The sequence below is a fragment of the Pelodiscus sinensis genome, chromosome 3 (assembly GCF_049634645.1).
Source record: "Pelodiscus sinensis isolate JC-2024 chromosome 3, ASM4963464v1, whole genome shotgun sequence".
In the NCBI taxonomy this organism is placed as follows: Eukaryota; Metazoa; Chordata; order Testudines; family Trionychidae; genus Pelodiscus; species Pelodiscus sinensis.
In genome coordinates, this window is record NC_134713.1 from 1,810,778 (window position 1) to 1,832,737 (window position 21,960).

Below are 21,960 nucleotides of genomic sequence, written 5' to 3' on the forward strand. Positions count from 1 at the left end.
AGATCAGAGGGTGCCCTGGATTCCCCCAGCTAGAGCCATGTCCACTGTGGCCTGGTGCAAGGTGACAAGAACGGGACTCCCCGTAGACTGAAGGGGTGTAAGCATTTCTAAGTGCCTGTTGCTCTCTTCTGCATTGCTCTGCCTGTGCTTATTGATGTGTCACTTTGCAGTAGCTGTGTAACCATCTGGCAGTATTAAGCCTGTAATAGTAGTGATGTAGTGAGATTAATAAAAGCAACTGTCCCTAATCGACTCTGTGATGAAGCGAATCCATAATCCTGTTGGGCTATGATCCTGTTGACAGTGCCCTGTCACGCTCTGTGCACAGGTTGGACAGTGAATGAAGTATGGTGGTGCAGGGAGTAAAACTAGAGTACAGAATGGCACAAAAGCTTGATTCACTTTGAATGAGGGGCTCTGTGGGAAAATTGCATGTGCTTATACTATGTTGACTTGCAGTATATGATGCACCACTAGATGTCTGAGGGTACGTCTACACTACAGCGCTAGTTCGAACTAACTTAGTTCGAATTAGTTAATTCGAACTAAGCTAGTTCGAACTAGCGCATCTAGAACTAAAAACTAGTTCGAACTAGCGTTTTGCTAGTTCGAACTAGCGCGTCCACACTGATTGGACGCAGGGGGGCATTTAAGGGCAGCTGAAACCGGTTCTGGCAGGGCATCAGGTCAGCAGTTGCTTTGTGTGGCTGCTGTCTGAGGCTATCTGAGGCTCGTGCTTAAAGGGACCCCCCCCTGGACAGCCGGTTCTCAGCTTTTCCTGCTTGCTTGCCAACCTTGCCGAGGGACAGCAAAGCGTCGGTCTCTGTGCCCGTCTGTGTCGGTGCTTCCCTTCGGGGGGGACTGCCGCAGGTGGCAACATGGAGCCACGGCTCGCCCTGCACCTTCTGGTGCACGTTCTGGACTTGCTACTGCAAGCCTGCCAGCAATGGCTCGAGGCTGCCTGGCACCACCTGGGGAACGTCAGCCCCCTGCCTCTCCACCTGGCCGCCCTGGGGGCCATGGAGGAGCCGCGGCGGCGCCCCGGCACCGGCGTGCCCCGCCGCATCTGGCGTCTGGACACCAGCAGCGACTGGTGGGACCGCATCGTCCTGGAGCGCTGGGACGACCGACAGTGGACCCAGAACTTTAGGATGAGGAGGGACACCTTCCTGGAGCTCTGCGAGTGGCTCGCCCCTGCCCTGCAAAGAAGGGACACTCGCATGAGGCCCGCCATCCCCCTCCAGAAGCGGGTGGCCATCGCCCTCTGGAAGCTCTCCACGCCGGACAGCTACCGATCCGTCGGGAACCAGTTCGGCGTGGGGAGATCCACTGTCGGAGCAGTGCTCATGCAGGTACGGCGCTCGTCGGCCACCGAGCCGGGGGGGAGGGGGGCTGCGAGGAGGGGATGGGCCGCCCCAGGGACAAAGGGGGGGGCGGGAGGAGGCGAAGGCGCCCCGCACCGGAGGGGTCGGGCTGTCCCGGCCGTACTACACGCCGCCAGGGGGGTTGCTTCCGGGAGTGGGGCGCGGGGCACTGCCAGGGCATGAATGCTCCCAGCCACCCGGGCGCCCCACTGATTGACGCTTTGCTGTGTCTCTCTCCGCAGGTGGTCAAGGCCATCAACCGGGTGCTGCTCCGCAGGGTGGTCCGCCTCGCCGACCCGGATGCCGTCATCCGGGGATTCGGCGCCCTCGGCTTCCCCAACTGCGGGGGGGCCATCGACGGGACGCACATCCCCATCCGTGCCCCGGAACACCAGGCGTCCCGGTACGTGAACCGCAAGGGGTACTTCTCCGTCATCCTGCAGGCCGTGTGTGACCACCGGGGACAGTTCACGGACATAAATGTGGGCTGGTCCGGCAAAGCACACGACGCCCGGGTGTACCGGAACTCCTCCGTGTGCCAGCGGCTGCAGGACGGGACCTTCTTCCCCGACCGCCACATCAGGGTCGGGGACGTGGACATGCCCGTCTGCCTGGTGGGGGATGCCGCCTACCCACTGCAGCCCTGGCTCATGAAGCCCTACACGGGGCACCTCAATCCCTCCCGCCAGGCCTTCAATAACAGGCTGAGCAGGGCCCGCATCATGGTGGAGGGGGCCTTCGGGCGACTGAAAGCCCGCTTTCGATGCCTCCTCACCCGTCTGGACCTGGCCGAGCACAACATCCCTCCCGTGGTGGCGGCATGTTGTGTGCTCCACAATTTGTGTGAGCGGAAGGGGGAGGCTTTCTTGCCAGCCTGGATGGCTGAGGCTGACCGCATGGCTGGACACTACGGTCAGCCCCGCACCACCGCCGTCCGGGAAGCCCAGCGGGGGGCCATCCGGATCCGGGAAGCCCTGCGGGAGAGCTTCCAGGTGGAGGAGGAGGAGGACTGACCTCTCCCTGCATGCCCCACCGGGGCCTTCTTCCACCCTACCCCCCCCCTTCCCCTTTCCCCTCCCTATCTACTGTACAATAAAGACACCTGTTTTTCAAACAAAAACGTCTGTTTATTTCAGAGAACTGGGGTGGGGGAGGGAGGAATGAAGGTGGGAGAAGGGAGGGGGAAACCTGGGACGAGGGAGCTGGAAGGGGAGGGGAGGGAAGGGAGGAAGGGAAAGGAAAGCTCAGGGGTGGGAGTCTGGGTGCCTCTCCCGTCTCGCCACACTGCGGGTCCGGGGGCGTCGGTGGGGAATGGTTGTGGAGGGGGGGGCAGAGAGGACAGGGGGTGTGGATGAAGCAGGAGCGGAAGCAGGAGCGGAAGCAGGAGGAACAGGAGGAGCAGGGGGAGCAGGGGGAGCAAGAGGGGGATCAAGAGGGGGAGCAGGGGGAGCAAGAGGGGGATCAAGAGGGGGAGCAGGGGGAGCAAGAGGGGGAGCAAGAGGGGGAGCAGGGGGAGGAGGAAATGGAAAGCGGTCTAGCAGGCTCTGGAGGTGGCCTCGCAGGGCACGGCCCTGCTCCTCCAGGGCCTCCAGACTCCTCTGGCGCAGCCTGAGGTCCTCCTGGACCCAGTGGTCCTGGAGACGGAGCTGTCGGTCCAGGAACCGGAGATGCCGCCTCTGGTAGTCCTCCTGGTTCCTGGCTGTCCTGCTTGCCCGGGCGCGGGCGGCTGCTGCAGGCTGTGTGGTGCGCCCTGCAGTCCCCGGTGCTGCAGCTGTGGTGCAAGAAGACCAGCGGTCAATTACCCCAGGGGCCCAGGTGTGTGAAACCCAGCTCCCCTCTGCAAGGCCAGGGCCCCTGCAGGATCCCCAGCTGCTGCTCCGTAGTGGGCAAGGCCCAGGCGCACGGTCCCGGGGCTCCCTCTCGCCCCAGCCCCCCGTACACATAAGGGGAACACGAGGGTACTCACAGGTGGACGCCTCCCCGGCCTCTGATGATGCAGGCGAGCGGCTCTGTGGGGTGCCTCGGGGGTCCCGGGTCCTGGGAAGGCTGGCGGCAGGCTCCTGGCTCTCAGAGCCCTCTTCCTCCTCCTCGGTGTCCAGGAGCGGTCCCTCTGCCCCGGGGTCAATCACGTCCCGGGGGGCAGGGACGGCATGAGGCCCCAGGATGCGGTCCAGGGCATGGAAGTGGGGGCAGGCCTCCGGGTCAGCCTCTGGCAGGCAGGCCCGGGAGTAGGACTGCCGCAAGTCTTTAATCTTGCAGCGCACCTGCTCCCGGCTGCGCTGGTGGCCCCTGGCGGCCAGGCTGGCAGCCATGCGTCCATAGACGGCCGCGTTCCGGTGGCTAGTGCGGAGATCGTGGACATTTGAGGCTTCCCCCCAAACCTCGATGAGGTCCACGATCTCCGCACTTGACCAGGCGGGCGCCCGCCTTTTGCGCCCCCGGGCAGGCTCCCGGGAGCCGCCAGGCTGGTCGTGGGGAGCAGTGGAGGGCTGGGAGCCCTCGGATGGCTGGCTCATCCTGTGGCAGGTGCAGGCTGTGCAGGCACGGGTGCTGGCAGCCTTGCAACTGGCACAAAGTGAGTAGCCAGCCCATGGCCCTTTAAGGGCTCCGGGGCCGGGAGGGGGGCAATAGAGTTTCCCTGGTGTTGGCCAGAGTGGCCACCAGGGAAACCTGGGAAGCCTTAGCCTCCCACTAGTTCGAACTAAAGGGCTACACAGCCCTTAGTTCGAACTAGCTAGTTCGAACTAGGCGTTAGTCCTCGTAAAATGAGGTTTACCTAGTTCGAACTAAGCGCTCCGTTAGTTCGAATTAAGTTCGAACTAACGGAGCGCTAGTGTAGCGCATAGGAAAGTTAGTTCGAACTAACGTCCGTTAGTTCGAACTAACTTTCTAGTGTAGACATACCCTGAGTGCTATGTAGCATAGCAGACATGCTATGCTTCCTGGTAAACAGAAGACAAAGCTGGAATTCAAGCTATGTGGAACACGGTTTGTTTGTGCCTCTAATTTGCACTACATGCCTGTTTCACATGGACTGTGCTTCCATATACCATGATAATCTTTAATTACATGATCACGATCTTGTAATGCACATGCACAAAGGAGCAAAGTGAAGGCTGCCCAGGCAATCTTCACTTTGCCAATTCCTGACTCTCAAGAGCTTGACTTTGCAACCTGTGTCCTCTTTATGTAGGTTTTCACTTAAAAAAATGAAATTATTTATAGTTGCTTCTCACTGGAGAAATAATCTAATCCTTCTGCCCACATTCCTAGGATTTTGACTTTGTGTATTCACGAGCAGATGGTTAGACACAATGTGACAATTCAGATCTGCCATCTGTTCTTGAAACACCTGGGCCTATATCCCCTAGGAGAAGCATCCCTGTGCCATTATTTGAAAGGAGGCATTTTGACACACTCGGGGACAATGAGCTCACAGTATGTGATGGCGGTGGGATAAGGAATCGGGGTGTGGGTAAGATCTGGACAGCCAGAACCACCAATTTATTCCATAATTTAAACATTTGGACCCCCAGGGGGTCTCCACTGCAGGCGTGGGGCGATCAGGAGAGAAAGAAGCTAAGGGGCTGTTTCTAAGCATTGGGGCTTTCTTGAGATGACTTCATCTCCAGTGAGATGGACAAACCAAAGGAAGTTTTTCTTCACTCGGCACATAGTCAACCTGTAGAACTCCTTGCCAGAGGATGCGGTGAAGGCTAGAACTTTAACAGGGTTCAAAAAAGAGCTAGATAGATTCATGGAGGTTAGGTCCATCAATGGCTATTAGCCAGGACGGGTAGGAATGGTGGCCCTCTGTTTCTCTGGAGGTGGGTGACAGGGGATGTTATCACGTGAGGATTATCTCTCCCTCTGTGATTCCAGAAGCGATGCCGGGATGAGTTGCTGGCATCACAGCTGCAGTCCAAGTGCCTCTGAGGACGAGGCTCCCTTCAGGAATTCATAAGGTAAAGAAAATAGGAGGGAGAGAAATGGCTGTACGGGCTGGCCCAAAGCAGCTGGGTCCTTATGAACGGCCAGCCACCTGGGAGGCGGCATCTGACCAGCTAAATTGTGGGACCTTCCTCTGCTCTGCGGAAGCAGCATCAGCCCGGCATGAATTACTGAACAGCGCTCGACATGCTGGATGCCGGTTCCACCCGAGGGAGCAAGTCTCCTTTCCCCAGTAGCCTCCACACACCCCGCCCTCTGGCCACGACACAAATGAAAACCATCCCGATCCTCTCGTCAGCCTGCCTCCCGGGCGCAGTGCTGCGGGCAAAATGTAACGGGGACACGTCACCTCTCCCCAGGGTAGGAGGAACACGTCCGGGCTGTCAAGTCACGAGGCGGGAGGGCGCTGTGCCTCAGTTTCCCATCTGTGCACCGGGGAGCAGAGCAGGGCCCGGCCTCACCGGGGTGCTAGGAGGATCCGTGCATTGCAGGCAGGGAGGGGTGCCGCATTTAGGGTGTCGGGGGCTCTGTGACACCTAAGATGGGAGGTAGCCAGGCAAGGCACTTAAACTGGGCCGGGCCTCAGTTTCCCCAGATAGATCCCTCTCACAGGTTGTGTGGCCCCAGGATATCAAGTAGGTCTAGGGCCCCTGTGCCAGGGCAGATGACCCCGCCTGGCTAATCAAGAGGCCAGGGTAACGTGGGGAGTCTATAACGGAACAGAGAGAGAGCCAGTGAGCGAAGGGCCACCCTAGGACCGTCAGAGAGGGACGGACGAGCCAGTCACAGCTTCCGGAGGGAGAGGCAGGCTGGCAGATGGGAGCTGCCAAGCCAGATGGGGGCTCCTCATGGAAGGCAGAAAGCAGGGCAGGGGGTGCAGGCTGATCTCCACAAGCCCGAAGGCCAGGCTGCAGCGCTGACATGTCCAGGGGCAGGAAGCCGGGCCCAGGGGCATCATGGGAGGGCCAGGGGGAGAAGTGAGGGACACTTCCCTGGGAAGATCACCTCCCAGCAGGGAGTGCCGGAGGGTCCCGCTGGGATCCGCGGGGTTACTTGCCTGGGGAAGGGCTGGGGCGGCTCTCCCGGTTGAAGGAGGAGAAGGTGGGGACTGGGGCTGTGCCAGGCACTCGGGGGGTAGGGATAGTGGGGCTGCGCAGGACACCAGGGCAGGGGGAGGGGTGCCGGGGAACTGAGACTTATCTTACTATGATTTATGTGCACTGGACTCTCATAACAAAGGAAGCCCACAATCTAGTTCTACCTGGGAAGAAGCTTTGGAATGTTTCTGGGGAAGGCTAGGAGGGAAACTGAGGCAGGCATGCTTACCAGAGGGGCAGCCCTCTGATACACCCCCTTTTTACAGATGGGGAAACTGAGTCACGGCAAGGTTTAAGTGACTTGCCCAAGGACACCGGGCCGTCAGTGGCGGGAACAGAAGGAAGGGTTCTCGGGCCCCAGTCCTGTGCTCGGAGCAGAGTGGCTAGGAAACCTTGCGGCCGGGTGGTGTTCCCATGGAACAGTTCTGCCCGCCCGGCCCAAGGACAGAACAGGGGTGCCGCGTGCCCCCACAGCATCTCCGATGGGGCAAGGCGGAGCCGGGGGGCAACGGGCCGTTTGACTCTGAACAGACTCGAAATGCAGCCAGTCGGGCCCTTTCAACGACCAGAAAGGAACCTGCCAGCTTCAGGAAGGTCGAAACATTTCAACATTTCAGAATTTCTCTGCCATAAACCCTTTGGGTAAGGGGGAATCTCCATCCCTAGGGGTGTTTCAGTCCCAGCTGGACCAAGCCCTGGCTGGGATGATGGAGCTACGGTCGGTCCTGTTTGGAGCAGGCGGTTGGACATGACGCCTCCCGAGGTCTCGGCCACCCTTACTTATGGTTCTGTGATTTCAGCTTTTCATCCTGATCTGGGTTGAAAACAGGTGCTGAAATCTCAGCATTTCCTATGGGACAGGAACGGCAAATTCCACTCAGCTGTAACCACTAGGCAATGCTCCTCTTAACGTACGAACATCAGAGCAACCAGACTGGGCCAGACCCAAGGTCCACCTAGCCCAAGGTCCTGTCTGCCCACAGTGGCCAAGGCCAGGTGCCCCAGAGGGAGGGAACAGAGCAGGGAATCATGCAGTGATCCCTCCCCTGTCATCCATTTCCAGCCTCTGACAAACATGCTAGGAACACCATTCCTACCCAGCCTGGCAAATAGGTATTGATGGGACCAAACCTCCATGAATATCTAGCTCTTTTCTGAGCCCTGTTAAAGTCCTGGCCTTCACCACATCCTCTGGCGAGGAGTTCCACAGGTTGATTGTGCGCTGCGTGAAGAAAACTTCCTTTGGTTTGTTTAAACCTGCTGCCTGGTCATTTCATTGGGTGACACCTAGTTCCGATGTGATGGGAACAAGTCAATCACTTTTCCTTATTCACTTTCTCCACACCAGCTATGATTTTATAGACCTCTGTCCTATCCCCCCCTTCGTCTCCTCTTTGCACAAGGTGGGATCTCCATCCTTAGAGGTTTTTGAGTCCCGCCTGACAAAGCCCTGGCTACACCATCATGGCTGCCCCTCTTTTCCCGTGGGGTGTCTCCCTTTGCTCCGCCCACTCACTCAGGAAGGCGGGGCCATGGGCGCCAGAAAGCAGGTGATCGCACGGGACAGGAGAAGAACACGAGAATGGGAGTGCGGGTCAAAGGTCTGGCAGCAGCGCGGATGATGCTGGACTGACCGCCCAGGGGCTGAATTCCTCTGTGGCAGGGCCAACATCCCCTCTGACGTGCCACCAGCCAAGGGGCACCTCACAGGCCGGACAAGAAATCCCGTCTCCAAGGCCTGTTCTGTGTTTGGCTGAGACCTCCAGCATGGGACGGCCGGTCAGCGTCAAGCCTGCGGTGTTGGTGTCTTTGCGGTCCTGGTGCAACCCCAGGGATGTCGGTGGAGTTACACCCATGACGAACTTGACCCACAGCTAAGTACCAGATGAAACCGGGCCTGGGGCAGTTGCCATGTGTGGCCGTAAGGAGCAGGGAAGTGATGTCCGTGTAGCCTGATGTTCTAGAGGGGCATTGCCAGCAGATCGAGGGGAAAGATGATTGCCCTTTATTCGGCACGGGTGAGGCCACATCTGGAGTACTGTGTCCACATCTGGAGTACTGTGTCCTCATCTGGAGTACTGTGTCCACATCTGGAGTACTGTGTCCTCATCTGGAGTACTGTGTCCACATCTGGAGTACTGTGTCCCCACTATAGAAAGGATGTGGATGCGTTGGAGAGAAATCTGATGAGGTTCAACAAGGACAAGTGCAGAGTCCTGCCCTTGGGACGGAAGAATCCCAAGCACAGTTATAGGCTGGGGACTGACTGGCCAAGCAGCAGTTCTGCAGAAAAGGACCTGGGGGTTACAGTGGATGAAAAGCTGGAGATGAGTCAACAGGCCCTTGTAGCCAAGAAGGCTAATGGCGTATTGGGGTGCATTAGGAGGAGCATGGCCAGCAGATCCAGAGAAGTGATTATTCCCCTTTATTCGGCTCTGGTGAGGCCACATCTGGCCAGTTCTGGGCCCCCCACTACACACAGGATGTGGGCGCGTTGGGGAGGGTCCAGCGGGGGGCGACCAAAATGATTCCGGGCTGGAGCACATGACCTACGAGGAGAGGCTGAGGGATTTGGGGTTGTTTAGTCTGCAGAAGGGAAGAGCGAGGGGGGATTTGAGAGCAGCCTGCAGCTCCCTGCAGGGGGGTCCAAAGAGCTGGAGAGAGGCTGGTCTCAGTGGGGGCAGAACAAGGAGCGATGGGCTCACGTTGCAGTGGGGGAGGTCTCGGTCGGAGACTAGGACAAACGATTTCCCTAGGCGGGTGGGGAAGCCCTGGGATGGGAGCTCTCAGACCAGGGTTCTTAGCACATCTGGGGGGCCGGGAGCGGCTCCGTATCTGGGGCGATTCTGCAGGGCCTGCCGACGCTGGGTGTGAGCCAAGCCCCGCAGTCGGATCCCAAGCCCCTATCAATCTGCTGGCCGGATTCTCCCCTGCGCAGCTCCGCCGGCACACAGGATCCCTGCAGCCAGCGCCACTAGCCACGCTCCCCGCTGCAGAGGATTCTCCGCAGGGCAGTGGGGGCTTCATGGCCCTCCCTCTCCCCCCCACTGCTGATGCCAGGGGCAGGGCCCAGGGGCATGGGTGTGTCCAGGGCTTCCCCATACACAAGAGGATCTGGCCTAGGAACAGAGCGGTGGTGTGGCCTGTGTGCTCGGCCCTGGTGCGACCAGCGTGGGCTGGGGCCCACCATCCCCAAAGGAGGCTGATAAACTGACAAGGGCTCGGAGAAGAACCAGGAGAAGGATCAAACGATTAGAAATAGATCAGCTGGGAGGGTCCAATCAGGACACAATGCTCAGAACCAGGCGACTTCCAGCCCAAGCCGGGAGTCCTCCCTGTAAGGCACCAAACCAGCCACCCCGAGCACGTCTGCTGCCACCCTGGCAAAGCAAACCCCTCAGACACCCCAGTGCTCCCTGTGCCCCCCAGCCCCCCTCACACAGGGGAGAGGTTCTAACCCATCCCCCGCCTCCCCTCAGACACCCCAGTGCTCCCTGTGCCCCCCCAGACCCCCTCACACAGGGGAGAGGTTCTAACCCATCCCCCACCTCCCCTCACACACCCCAGTGCTCCCTGTGCCCCCCAGCCCCCCTCACACAGGGGAGAGGTTCTAACCCATCCCCCACCTCCCCTCACACACCCCAGTGCTCCCTGTGCCCCCCAGCCCCCCTCACACAGGGGAGAGGTTCTAACCCATCCCCCACCTCCCCTCACACACCCCAGTGCTCCCTGTGCCCCCCAGCCCCCCTCACACAGGGGAGAGGTTCTAACCCATCCCCCCACCTCCCCTCAGACACCCCAGTGCTCCCTGTGCCCCCCAGCCCCCCTCACACAGGGGAGAGGTTCTAACCCATCCCCCACCTCCCCTCACACACCCCAGTGCTCCCTGTGCCCCCCCAGCCCCCCTCACACAGGGGAGAGGTTCTAACCCATCCCCCCACCTCCCCTCAGACACCCCAGTGCTCCCTGTGCCCCCCAGCCCCCCTCACACAGGGGAGAGGTTCTAACCCATCCCCCACCTCCCCTCACACACCCCAGTGCTCCCTGTGCCCCCCAGCCCCCCTCACACAGGGGAGAGGTTCTAACCCATCCCCCCACCTCCCCTCAGACACCCCAGTGCTCCCTGTGCCCCCCAGCCCCCCTCACACAGGGGAGAGGTTCTAACCCATCCCCCACCTCCCCTCACACACCCCAGTGCTCCCTGTGCCCCCCCAGCCCCCCTCACACAGGGGAGAGGTTCTAACCCATCCCCCCACCTCCCCTCAGACACCCCAGTGCTCCCTGTGCCCCCCAGCCCCCCTCACACAGGGGAGAGGTTCTAACCCATCCCCCACCTCCCCTCACACACCCCAGTGCTCCCTGTGCCCCCCAGCCCCCCTCACACAGGGGAGAGGTTCTAACCCATCCCCCCACCTCCCCTCAGACACCCCAGTGCTCCCTGTGCCCCCCAGCCCCCCTCACACAGGGGAGAGGTTCTAACCCATCCCCCACCTCCCCTCACACACCCCAGTGCTCCCTGTGCCCCCCAGCCCCCCTCACACAGGGGAGAGGTTCTAACCCATCCCCCCACCTCCCCTCAGACACCCCAGTGCTCCCTGTGCCCCCCAGCCCCCCTCACACAGGGGAGAGGTTCTAACCCATCCCCCACCTCCCCTCACACACCCCAGTGCTCCCTGTGCCCCCCAGCCCCCCTCACACAGGGGAGAGGTTATAACCCATCCCCCACCTCCCCTCAGACACCCCAGTGCTCCCTGTGCCCCCCAGCCCCCCTCACACAGGGGAGAGGTTCTAACCCATCCCCCACCTCCCCTCACACACCCCAGTGCTCCCTGTGCCCCCCAGCCCCCCTTACACAGGGGAGAGGTTATAACCCATCCCCCACCTCCCCTCAGACACCCCAGTGCTCCCTGTGCCCCCCAGCCCCCCTCACACAGGGGAGAGGTTCTAACCCATCCCCCACCTCCCCTCACACACCCCAGTGCTCCCTGTGCCCCCCCAGCCCCCCTCACACAGGGGAGAGGTTCTAACCCATCCCCCCACCTCCCCTCAGACACCCCAGTGCTCCCTGTGCCCCCCAGCCCCCCTCACACAGGGGAGAGGTTCTAACCCATCCCCCACCTCCCCTCACACACCCCAGTGCTCCCTGTGCCCCCCAGCCCCCCTCACACAGGGGAGAGGTTCTAACCCATCCCCCCACCTCCCCTCAGACACCCCAGTGCTCCCTGTGCCCCCCAGCCCCCCTCACACAGGGGAGAGGTTCTAACCCATCCCCCACCTCCCCTCACACACCCCAGTGCTCCCTGTGCCCCCCAGCCCCCCTCACACAGGGGAGAGGTTCTAACCCATCCCCCCACCTCCCCTCAGACACCCCAGTGCTCCCTGTGCCCCCCAGCCCCCCTCACACAGGGGAGAGGTTCTAACCCATCCCCCACCTCCCCTCACACACCCCAGTGCTCCCTGTGCCCCCCAGCCCCCCTCACACAGGGGAGAGGTTATAACCCATCCCCCACCTCCCCTCAGACACCCCAGTGCTCCCTGTGCCCCCCAGCCCCCCTCACACAGGGGAGAGGTTCTAACCCATCCCCCACCTCCCCTCACACACCCCAGTGCTCCCTGTGCCCCCCAGCCCCCCTCACACAGGGGAGAGGTTCTAACCCATCCGTCACCTCCCCTCACACACCCCAGTGCTCCCTGTGCCCCCCAGTCCCCCTCACACAGGGGAGAGGTTCTAACCCATCCCCCACCTCACCTCAGACACCCCAGTGCTCCCTGTGCCCCCCAGTCCCCCTCACACAGGGGAGAGGTTATAACCCATCCCCCACCTCCCCTCAGACACCCCAGTGCTCCCTGTGCCCCCCAGCCCCCCTCACACAGGGGAGAGGTTCTAACCCATCCCCCACCTCCCCTCACACACCCCAGTGCTCCCTGTGCCCCCCCAGCCCCCCCTCACACAGGGGAGAGGTTCTAACCCATCCCCCACCTCCCCTCAGATACCCCAGTTCTCCCTGTGCCCCCCAGCCCCCCCTCACACAGGGGAGAGGTTATAACCCATCCCCCACCTCCCCTCACACACCCCAGTGCTCCCTGTGCCCCCCAGCCCCCCTCACACAGGGGAGAGGTTCTAACCCATCCCCCCACCTCCCCTCAGACACCCCAGTGCTCCCTGTGCCCCCCCCAGCCCCCCTCACACAGGGGAGAGGTTCTAACCCACCCCCCACCTCCTCTCACACACCCCAGTGCTCCCTGTGCCCCCCAGCCCCCCTCACACAGGGGAGAGGTTCTAACCCATCCCCCACCTCCCCTCAGACACCCCAGTGCTCCCTGTGCCCCCCAGCCCCCCTCACACAGGGGAGAGGTTATAAACCCAATCTCCCCAACTCCAGACAGGTTCTCCCAGTCCCAAAGGAGCAGCCACAGTCCAGGCCAATTTACACCTTGGATCTTACCCCAAAGAGTGCGCCGGGCCAGTCCTGTAGCCTCTACCATCGAAAGGTTTATTAATGAAAGGAAGAAGCGGCGGAGAGGGAGACTGTTACAGCGCATCCATCACACACATCAATCCCCCGGTTCCGGGTGCAGGGGTGTAGCAAACTGCTGGCTTAAAAGTCTCTGGAGCAGATCCTGTGGTAGGGTGGGTCGAGAGATCCTTCCGGGTCCTTTGTCCTTAGCCAAGGCGCCTCGGAAGGCAAGAGCAGGAGTGAAGACAAAGATGGAGGTGCCCCCAGGATCCCTCGCCCACGCGGAGGGACATCCATCGTTCTCCCGAGAGATGGTCCCTCCCGAAAGGGAGCGGATCACGCGATCGCCACGTCCGTCTTCGGCAAGGAGCCGGGGCGTGCCCGGGTGCGTTCTTTTTAGGCCAGGCCCGTTCCAGACTGGAGCAGCCTGGAAGCTCTGCTCGAGGGGTTACTGTGGGGCAGCTTCAGGAGGTCAGACTAGCTGACCACCGGGGTCCCTCCCGGCCTCGGACTCCATGAATCAACTGACCACTCGGGCAGGCAGGCACAAATGGGACCAGCATTCAGGCTATTCGAGCAGGGGATCCGTCAGGCCTAGAGTGGGCTCAGAACGGGATGGGGATGGGGAGTGGGAAGGTGGCATTAAGCCACCCTGCCTCCTGAGTTGTTCTGTGGCTACAGACTGGAGTCGGTATTTCTGAGTTCCAGGTGCCAGGCTAAATGGGCCGTGACGCCCTGGAATAAGTTGATGGGGGAGGTTGTGGAATCTCCATCTCTGGAGATATTTAAGAGCAGGTTGGACAGACACCGGCCAGGGATGATCTAGACGGTGCTGGGTCCTGCCGTGAGGGCAGGGGACTGGACTTGATGACGTCTCGAGGTCCGTTCCAGCTCTAATGTTCTAGGATTCTATGGTTCTGTCCTTGCATCCCAAGCATGGTGATGGGCCAAGGAGCTCCAACGGTGGGCTGTCCGAAGGCCAAGCAGCTTGGCATTTTGTGCCTGCTCCTGTTTTGCCTTGCCACGTCTGATCTTCCTTGGCTGCGTTGGGGCACTCTTTGGGAAATCTCAGGAAATCTGCGGGAAGGGCTAATTTCAACAAAGACATCCTTTCTCCCAAGTGTTCTGTAGGTAGCAGAGTTTGTCTAAAATCCTCTTCCAGCTCTGGCACTTTCATTAGTTCTCCAAAGAGCCTTCCAGGGCAGACGCATTGTGCATAGGGCTAAAAGGGGGGGTTAATGGAGAGAAACGTTAGACAGTAGGATACTGTTGGCTGGAATATCAAACGGAGAGCTGGAACCATGGGGTTCGTTTTAGGCAGCTGGATTCTGAACCCAGAGATCTATTTCCACAGTTACAGGTGCCTATGTCCTTCTGCTACTAGGTGTCCTAATGACGAGCTCTCCAGGGCAGCGAGGGCCCTGTCAGCCGCCCTGGCTTTTCGTGGACTTCAAGCTTCACTCCATGATCAGCATCCAGGATGCCGGCTAGCCTGCCTCTGCTGGCCCTCTCGGAGGGGTGAGAGGTGCAGACAGAAAGGGGCAGCAGGCACCAGGTCTGTCCGTGCAGAACTCGCCAGCTTCGCCGTTGAACAAACCAGGGACGGCGAAAGACTCGGAACAAACTGCTGCAGAAGAAGCAGATGCCCCCGGAGCAAAGCTGCCCGCAGATCCCGGGTCTACACACACTGGGGACTGGTGCCTTCCCCGTGTCTGAGCTCACTTTGCCCTCCCCCCCTCAACACCAGCAGTGCCTGGAAAGCAGCCCTGGGCTTGACCATACAGCTGCATGGAAACATGTAGAGGGCTGGGGGGTGGGGGAGGAGAAAATGCTGCAGAAAACCCAGGGGAAAGAGCAAAACCCGAAGACTGGCTGCCAAGTGAAGCCAGGAGTGCCGTGCAAAGTGAAGCCAGCAGTGCCGTGCAAAGTGAAGCCAGCGGTGCCGTGCAAAGTGAAGCCAGCGGTGCCGTGCAAAGTGAAGCCAGCGGTGCCGTGCCAAGTGAAGCCAGCGGTGCCGTGCAAAGTGAAGCCAGCGGTGCCGTGCAAAGTGAAGCCAGCGGTGCCGAGCCAAGTGAAGCCAGCGGTGCCATGCAAAGTGAAGCCAGCGGTGCCGAGCCAAGTGAAGCCAGAGGTGCCGTGCAAAGTGAAGCCAGCAGTGCCGTGCAAAGTGAAGCCAGCGGTGCCGTGCAAAGTGAAGCCAGCAGTGCCGTGCAAAGTGAAGCCAGCAGTGCCGTGCAAAGTGAAGCCAGCGGTGCCGTGCAAAGTGAAGCCAGCGGTGCCGAGCCAAGTGAAGCCAGCGGTGCCGTGCAAAGTGAAGCCAGCAGTGCCGTGCAAAGTGAAGCCAGCGGTGCCGTGCAAAGTGAAGCCAGCAGTGCCGTGCAAAGTGAAGCCAGCAGTGCCGTGCAAAGTGAAGCCAGCAGTGCCGTGCAAAGTGAAGCCAGCGGTGCCGTGCAAAGGCGGGGTGTGTGCCAGCCTTGTGCACCCAGGGGGCTTCTTACAGCAGTGCCCAGGCAACAGAAATGAAAAGGCGTCGCTGCCCGGCGAAAAGCCGCCTGGGTTTGGGGCAGATCACGCTGCCTCCCGCCGTGGCTCGAGTCCTTGTGCTGAGAACCCTCCGGCGTGTCCTCCCTCAGAGGTAGGGGGTGCTCCGGGCTCCCTGGAGGGACACAGAGGTGGGGGCACGTGCTGGCGACAGGCCGGGCCTTGCTTTGCTGCTCTTCAGCGATGCTAAGGCCAGAAGGGACCACTGGGATGTTCTTGCCGGGCTTCTTGTATGTGACAGGCCCGCGACCTGCCCGGAAATCGCTCGTGTCTGAACGAGAGCCCTGGCAGCCAGCAGGATGGACGAGGCCGCCTGTAGCTTTGCATAATGCCCCTCCAGCCTACTGCCTCTTTGGCCCAGGAGCCCCCTAACGCTTCGCAGACACCAGCCGATCACACCTCCCCACCGGTGTCTCCGCCCCCTTTCACAGACGGGCCAACAGGCGATCGAGACCACAATGCCCTTTGCAACTGTGGCTCCTTAGCCCCACTTTACAGCCGGAGAAACTGAGGCAGGGAGGTGCTCACAGGTCACTGGCATGAGGCGAGGGTGGCTCTGGGAACGGAGAGATGGCTGGGGGAGGAGAACAGAGCGGAGACCAAGGAAGGCTCCGAGGGGACGTGGCGATCCCCAGGCCTGGGGTAGGAGGAGAGGTAAAGCGCAGCCAAGCAGAGCAGAGAGATGGATGCAGGAGACGAGTTGCCGGAGGGGAGATGGGAAGCAGGCGAGCTCCGGGGGAGCAGGACCATGCAGACACCTTGCGGAGGGGAGCGTGGCGCGTTTCCGAGGGACCCACGGTGGCCGTGGCGGTGGCTGAGGAGGAGGGTGTGGACACGCAGGTGCCGGTTGAGACGGGAGGGAGAGAGCACGTGCAGGAAACGCGCGGGAGGAGAGAGAATCCGCGGGAGGCATCAGAGAAGGGAACGGGAGGGCACAGAAGATACAAGACCAGGTGGACGGAGGGGAGCGGGTTTGGGGGGACAGAGCCATTTGACCCCCTTGGGCTGGACGGGGCAGTGACCCCTCCAGGAGGACACCGTTTTAGCAAGCGAATTTGGGGGAGAGGGGCGAGGAGCAGGACTTCTAGCTCAGAGCGCTCAAGTCCCTCCCCGCGTCCAAGGGGAAGGGATATCAGTGGGGACTTGCCCCTTCCCAGAGGGAAGGCCTCACCACGGGCCAATGGGAAAATCGGGGACGGGGCCAGGTCTGCCCCGCCCGCCTGCCGAGGCTGGCCTAGTGGCGTTGCTCAGGGATGTGAAAAACGGACACTCTCGAGAGACAAGGGGAAGCCGACCGGAGCCCTGGTGGGGGAAGATTTTCCGCCCACCCCAGCACCGCCCACCTGGGGGTGGATTAACCACAGCGCTGGGAGAACCCTGTCAGCAGCTGTGGCAACCATCCGCCCCACAGCGCGGTGGCGTGGACGCCCCCCTCCCTCGCCTTGCCGCTGCAGAACAGCTCCCCCAGGAAAGAACCAGAGCGCCAACGCGCCTGGAGTAGCATGGCTCTGTGGCCTACTGGTTAGAGCACTCGCACGGGAGCGGGCAGAAAAGGTTGCCAGATACTTTCACCAAAAAATCCCAAACGGGGTGGAGAAAAATTAGGTGGAGCAAAAAACAAGAAAAACCGGGGGACCAAAGTTGTTGAGAAAACAAACCAACCCGCACACACACACAAAAAGAGTCGCTGCATCTTTAAATCCCCACTCCTCCCGCCCCGCCAGACGTGACAGGGGAAGAATGTCCCAAGCGACCTTCCGTCCGAGAAAACCCAGAAATGTCCGGTATTTTCCGGCTTTTTTAACCTGACAGAGGCCCCAAATACCGGACCCCTGGCGACCCTAACGGCAGACTCAGGATCCTGCGCCAGTGTCGTTTGAAATGATTTCCCGGCAGCGGAACGGCTGCCACAGGAGACAGAGCCCTGGCTCAGAACTCGGGCGTGTGGAGCTTGTTCTGCCAGACCGGGGTGCCAAGAGATTTAGGTGCCTGCAGGTTTCAGCAGCCACGAAGCGGGAGGAAGGGGTGCGGAGGGACTTGTGAACCCCAGCGGGGCCTGATTCTGGGGATCGGTCCCTTGGTGAATCTAGCCCTGTGATTTTTAACCTGGGCTTGTCCTTTTAACCTTAGACAACAAGCCAAACCTCCTCCCTCCGTTACCCCTCTTGGCTGCATCCGGCATGTGCCCTGCTCTCTTTCGGGGAGGAGCTGTTTCCCCTTGGGGAAACCCCAGAGGGGTCTGGGGCTGGACAGAGCCTGCCCACTCCACGGGAGTTGTTTCGGGAACCAAGCAACCTGCACCCATTTCTGTTCTCCCCCCAGGCTGTGGGAGGGAGGAAGGTCCGTGAGCTGGTGTGGGGGGAGGGGGGTGCTGTGGCTACTCACAGATCCAGAGGGTGGGGGTACTTCTCCTTCTCCGCGACCGGCAGCACGAAGTATGGGACCACGGGCACCGTCCCGGTCTTGTCGCGGTAATGCTCGCGGTGCCGCTGGGAAAGCTGCCGGACACACAAGCGGCTCAGGACCAGGGTTCGGGCCCGGGACAGAGCTGCCTTTGCTGGCAAGGCAACCGAAGGGTTAAAATAATACCACTGCGATGGGAAAAGATAACCGGGTGGGCTGCATCCCTCCTTCCCCGGGCCGCCTTCGCCTCCGGATTGCCTGGTTCTTCGGGCAGGGCCCTCTCTTCCTCCCGGCGGCCCAAAGGCCCGGCCGGCTGCACGGCTGTAGACATGCCAGCTGTGCTTCTCGGCGCCCCGCCCGCCGGCGCCCTCTGCGCAGCACGTCCAGGGGAGCTGGGCGCCTGAGAACCCGCCTCTGTGCGAGGCCGGGGAATTCGGCAGGGACAGCGGGAGCCGTTCCGGAGGCGAAGGGGGGAAACCACAGGGGGGAGCTCCAGTCCGGGGAACACGCCCCCTGTGCGATCAGACACACGTCCAGGCCTGGGGGCGCGCCCACGGTCCCGTCCCTCCCCGTACCCTCTTCCTGGGCTTCATGTGCTTTCTTCTCCCAGGACGCCCCCTCCCTGCCCCAGCTCGCCCTCCTGTCCAGCCCGGAGCAAGCTCCAGGGCACTGTCTGCGTTCCGCTGTGCAGAGCAGTGGGGCGCCAGGCGGGCTCCGCTCTCGTTCCTTCCCCCCGGCAGCTGCCAGGTCCTCTCTCAGGCAATTACGCAACGCCGGGCGCCTCCTCCAGTGCCCGCAGAGACGCCCGCGCTGTCCCCGCGGCAGGGGAGCCCTGCCCCTCCACGCCCACCCCGCCTTCCCTCTGCCGGCCGGCTCGTGAGCATGCCAACACTGAGAGCGCGACCACCTACGCCTCTCCCAATGGGGCTTGCTGGGGGTGGTCAAGGGCATCAGAGCGGCCAGGCTGGGTCAGCCCAAAGGTCCATGCAGCCCACAGCGGCCAATGCCCGGTGCTCCAGAGGGAGGGAACAGAGCCGGGAATCCTCATTGTGGTCAATTCCCAGCCTCCGACAGAGGCGAGGGCGCCCCTCCCTACTTGTAGTCAGGATTGGCTGGTCTGCTCCGCGGTGACGCCCAGTCGGCTGCCCGCGGGTGTGCTCACTGGCGTGGGCCATGCTGACTTGCCACCGCCAGCGCCGAGAGAGCCCCAAAGACCACAAACCGGATCGGGGTCGAACGCGCCCGGCCAGGTTCCTTGTGAAGGGACAGACAGTCAGAGCTGTCAGTAGGCCTACTGCACCGCTACACCACAACGGGCTCAGCTCACTCCTAAGTGCTCCACTTAGGAAGGAACAATCAGTTCCATACATACAAGATGGGAAGCGACTGTCTAGGAAGGAGCATGGCGGAAAGGGATCTAGGGGTCATAGTGGACCACAAGTTGAATAGGAGTCAACAGTGTGATGCTGTTGCAAAAAAAGCAAATATGATTCTAGGTTGTATCAACAGGTGTGTTGTAAGCAAAACTCGTGAAGTCATTCTGCCGCTCTACTCTGCACTCGTTAGGCCTCAGCTGGAGTACTGTGTCCAGTTCTGGGCGCCACGTTTCAAGAGAGATGTGGAGAAATTGGAAAGGGTACAGAGAAGAGCGACAAGAATGATTAAAGGTCTAGAGAACATGACCTATGAAGCCAGGCTTCATGAACTGGGCTTGTTTAGTTTGGAAAAAAGAAGATTAAGGGGGGACATGAGAGCGGTTTTCAAATATCTAAAAGGGTGTCACAAGGAGGAAGGAGAAAATTTGTTCCTCTTGGTTTCTGAGGACAGGACAAGGAGTAATGGGCTTAAAGTGCAGCAGGGGAGGTTTAGATTGGACATTAGGAAAAAATTCCTAACTGTCAGGGTGGTCAAATATTGGAATAAATTGCCAAGGGAGGTGGTGGAATCTCCCTCTCTGGAGATATTTAAGAACAGGTTAGATAGACATCTGTCAGGGATGGTGTAGACGGAGCTTGGTCCTGCCTTGAGGGCGGGGGGCTGGACTCGATGACCTCTTGAGGTCCCTTCCTGTCCTATTATTCTATGATTCTATGATTCAGACCGTGGGAGGCCCCACTTCCCCCTAGGCCGGACAGACTGCCCCCCGAGACCCCGCTATCCACAGGGACAAACAATTTACGTGGTGTGACGTAGTGGGGGGTACTTTGCTGGTTGCTATGTTGGGCAGTGGGTGGTGAGTGACCTCCGCTGGCTGTAGCATGGCCCAGCAGGGCAGGGGGTGAGTCATTATACAAAGAGGGTCTCTCAACCTGTCTGACCAGCTACCCCCCAGGGAGAGAAACAAAGGAAGGTGGATGCCGCCCCTGGCTGGGGGGCAGGGCTGGAAGGGACGGTCTTTAGTTTCAGTCTGGGAAGCAGGGGAGAAGGAGCTAGGGAAGGGGCTGGGATTGTAGGGCCCAGGCACCCCCCATCTCAAGGGGAGCACTGAGGCCTCCTAGCCCCAGTTCCTGTGACCAGATTACATCTGTGCTGTGCTGTGTCCTGGAGAAGCAATAAACTCCCTCTGTTCTACTGGCTGGCGGAGTCTGTTCGTGCCATTTCGGGGGTGCAGGAGACGGGGAACCCCCAACGCGCCGTCACACGTGGCACTGCTGACGTGTCCAGTTGCTGCCCTCAGATGCCGCTTAGACCCACCCCTCACCCTGCACCTGGCGGTTGGATTAGAGCATCTCTCTCCATCACGCTGTCAGTCCAGACCCTTGCCTGACCCAGGGTCGGTGTCCGTGGGGAGCTGGTACCAAGGCCTGTCTCAGCGAGCTGGGGGGACCAAGTGCTTTTGACGTATGCTCAGGACCAGTGACTGCCCCACCCCTGGGCCTATTACCCAGTAGTGCTTTGCTCTCTCAGCCCTGTTGGTGCCAACTTCTGGGAGCTGGGGCCTGCCTCTTGCTCACAGCTTAGCTGTGCTTTAGATTAGCCCAGTGTTGTCCATTGTTAGCCAGTAGGGTTGCCAGATGGTTTAACCAAAAATACTGAACCCCCCCAGCCCCTCCCAAAAAAACAAAAAACACTGGGGAAAAAATTCTGTTGAGGGGAGAAAAAAAAGAAGGGGGGAGAGACCACAGTTGTTGAGAAAAGGGGAAAAAAAGGACTTCAAGAGTTATTAAGCAAAAAAAACCCAAATAAAAAATGAAATCATAAAACAGCATTAAAACAGCAATGACCCCTTTCAGAGTGAGTGCAGAGTCAGAATAGGGAAAGGAACATGGGAGAGGTTGAGCACTAAGACCCAGAGGAGGCATTGCTTCCCCTTGGTCTTTAGGCTTTTTGCCAACAGCCATTTTGTTTTCTTGATCAAGCCAGAACACAGCTTCCCTGCAGAACCAGGTAAACAGGGGGTCTGGGAATGGGGGAATGGGAGTATCAGGGGCCATGGGGCTGGGCCCAGTTGCTGAGCACATCATAGGGTTGCCAGGTGTCCGGTATTTTCACCTCCTGGTGGGGAAAAAAAATCAGAAAATACCGGACATTTTGGATGTCTGATATTGTCTGCATTTTTTTACCGGACAGGCGGCAAAAATACCAGACTGTCTGGGTCAACACCAGACACCTGGCAACCCTATTAGCCAGGCCTCAGGTCTCACACTGGGCCTGCGCTACAGGGGCTTTTGTTTCAGGCCCACATCTCACTCCGCTACCCAGCCTGTCTGATAACCAGAGGATGGACCCAGCCACATGGATGTAGCCAGCACTTTTTGGAACCCAAGCTGCCTTCGGAGCCAGCATTAGTGCAGTGGAAAAGACCATCTCAGTTTGGGAATGGGCGACGGGGGGGCCCTGTGGTGATTCCCGGTTCTGTTCACGCCCTCTGGGGCCCCTGGCATTGGCCACTGTGGGCAGACAGGACACAGGGCCGGATGAACCTTTGGTCTGACCCCGTCTGGCTGCTCTCGTGTTGGTGGGTGGGCGCCAGAGGCCGAGGGCACTGACTGTGGCTTGTGGCTGATGGTTTAATTGTGCTGACTGCATCTTGGCTCAGTCCAGGGCATCTGCAAGGTGCCCCTCGCTGGGGCGGGTGGGTGGCGCCTACCCGCCGGCCTGCCCGCTTAGCTCAGGCGCTGTGTCCGAGCAGGCCCCGCGCCCTGC

General features: G+C 60.3%; 2 protein-coding genes across 4 annotated transcripts in view; both read right to left on the reverse strand.

Moving 5' to 3' along the window:
- CIMIP2C (ciliary microtubule inner protein 2C) overlaps nucleotides 1-21,960 on the reverse strand; it is a 56,877-nt gene that overhangs the window by 5,757 nt on the left and 29,160 nt on the right. For 2 of the 3 annotated variants that reach the window (XM_075925969.1, XM_075925970.1), the window contains exon 3: nucleotides 17,797-17,909. In XM_075925969.1, the coding sequence (XP_075782084.1) occupies nucleotides 17,797-17,909 (113 nt within the window). Of the gene's footprint in view, nucleotides 1-13,939; nucleotides 14,093-17,796; nucleotides 17,910-21,960 lie in introns of those variants that run through there. The other variant, XM_075925971.1, reaches the window with a different exon arrangement.
- On the reverse strand, nucleotides 2,511-4,270 carry LOC142827719 (uncharacterized). Its single transcript, XM_075923227.1, has 2 exons — nucleotides 3,331-4,270; nucleotides 2,511-3,135 (listed from the first exon to the last, which is right to left on the reverse strand). Exons 1-2 carry the CDS (start codon nucleotides 3,878-3,880, stop codon nucleotides 2,609-2,611), a joined length of 1,077 nt encoding a protein of 358 aa, XP_075779342.1. The 5' UTR covers nucleotides 3,881-4,270; the 3' UTR covers nucleotides 2,511-2,608.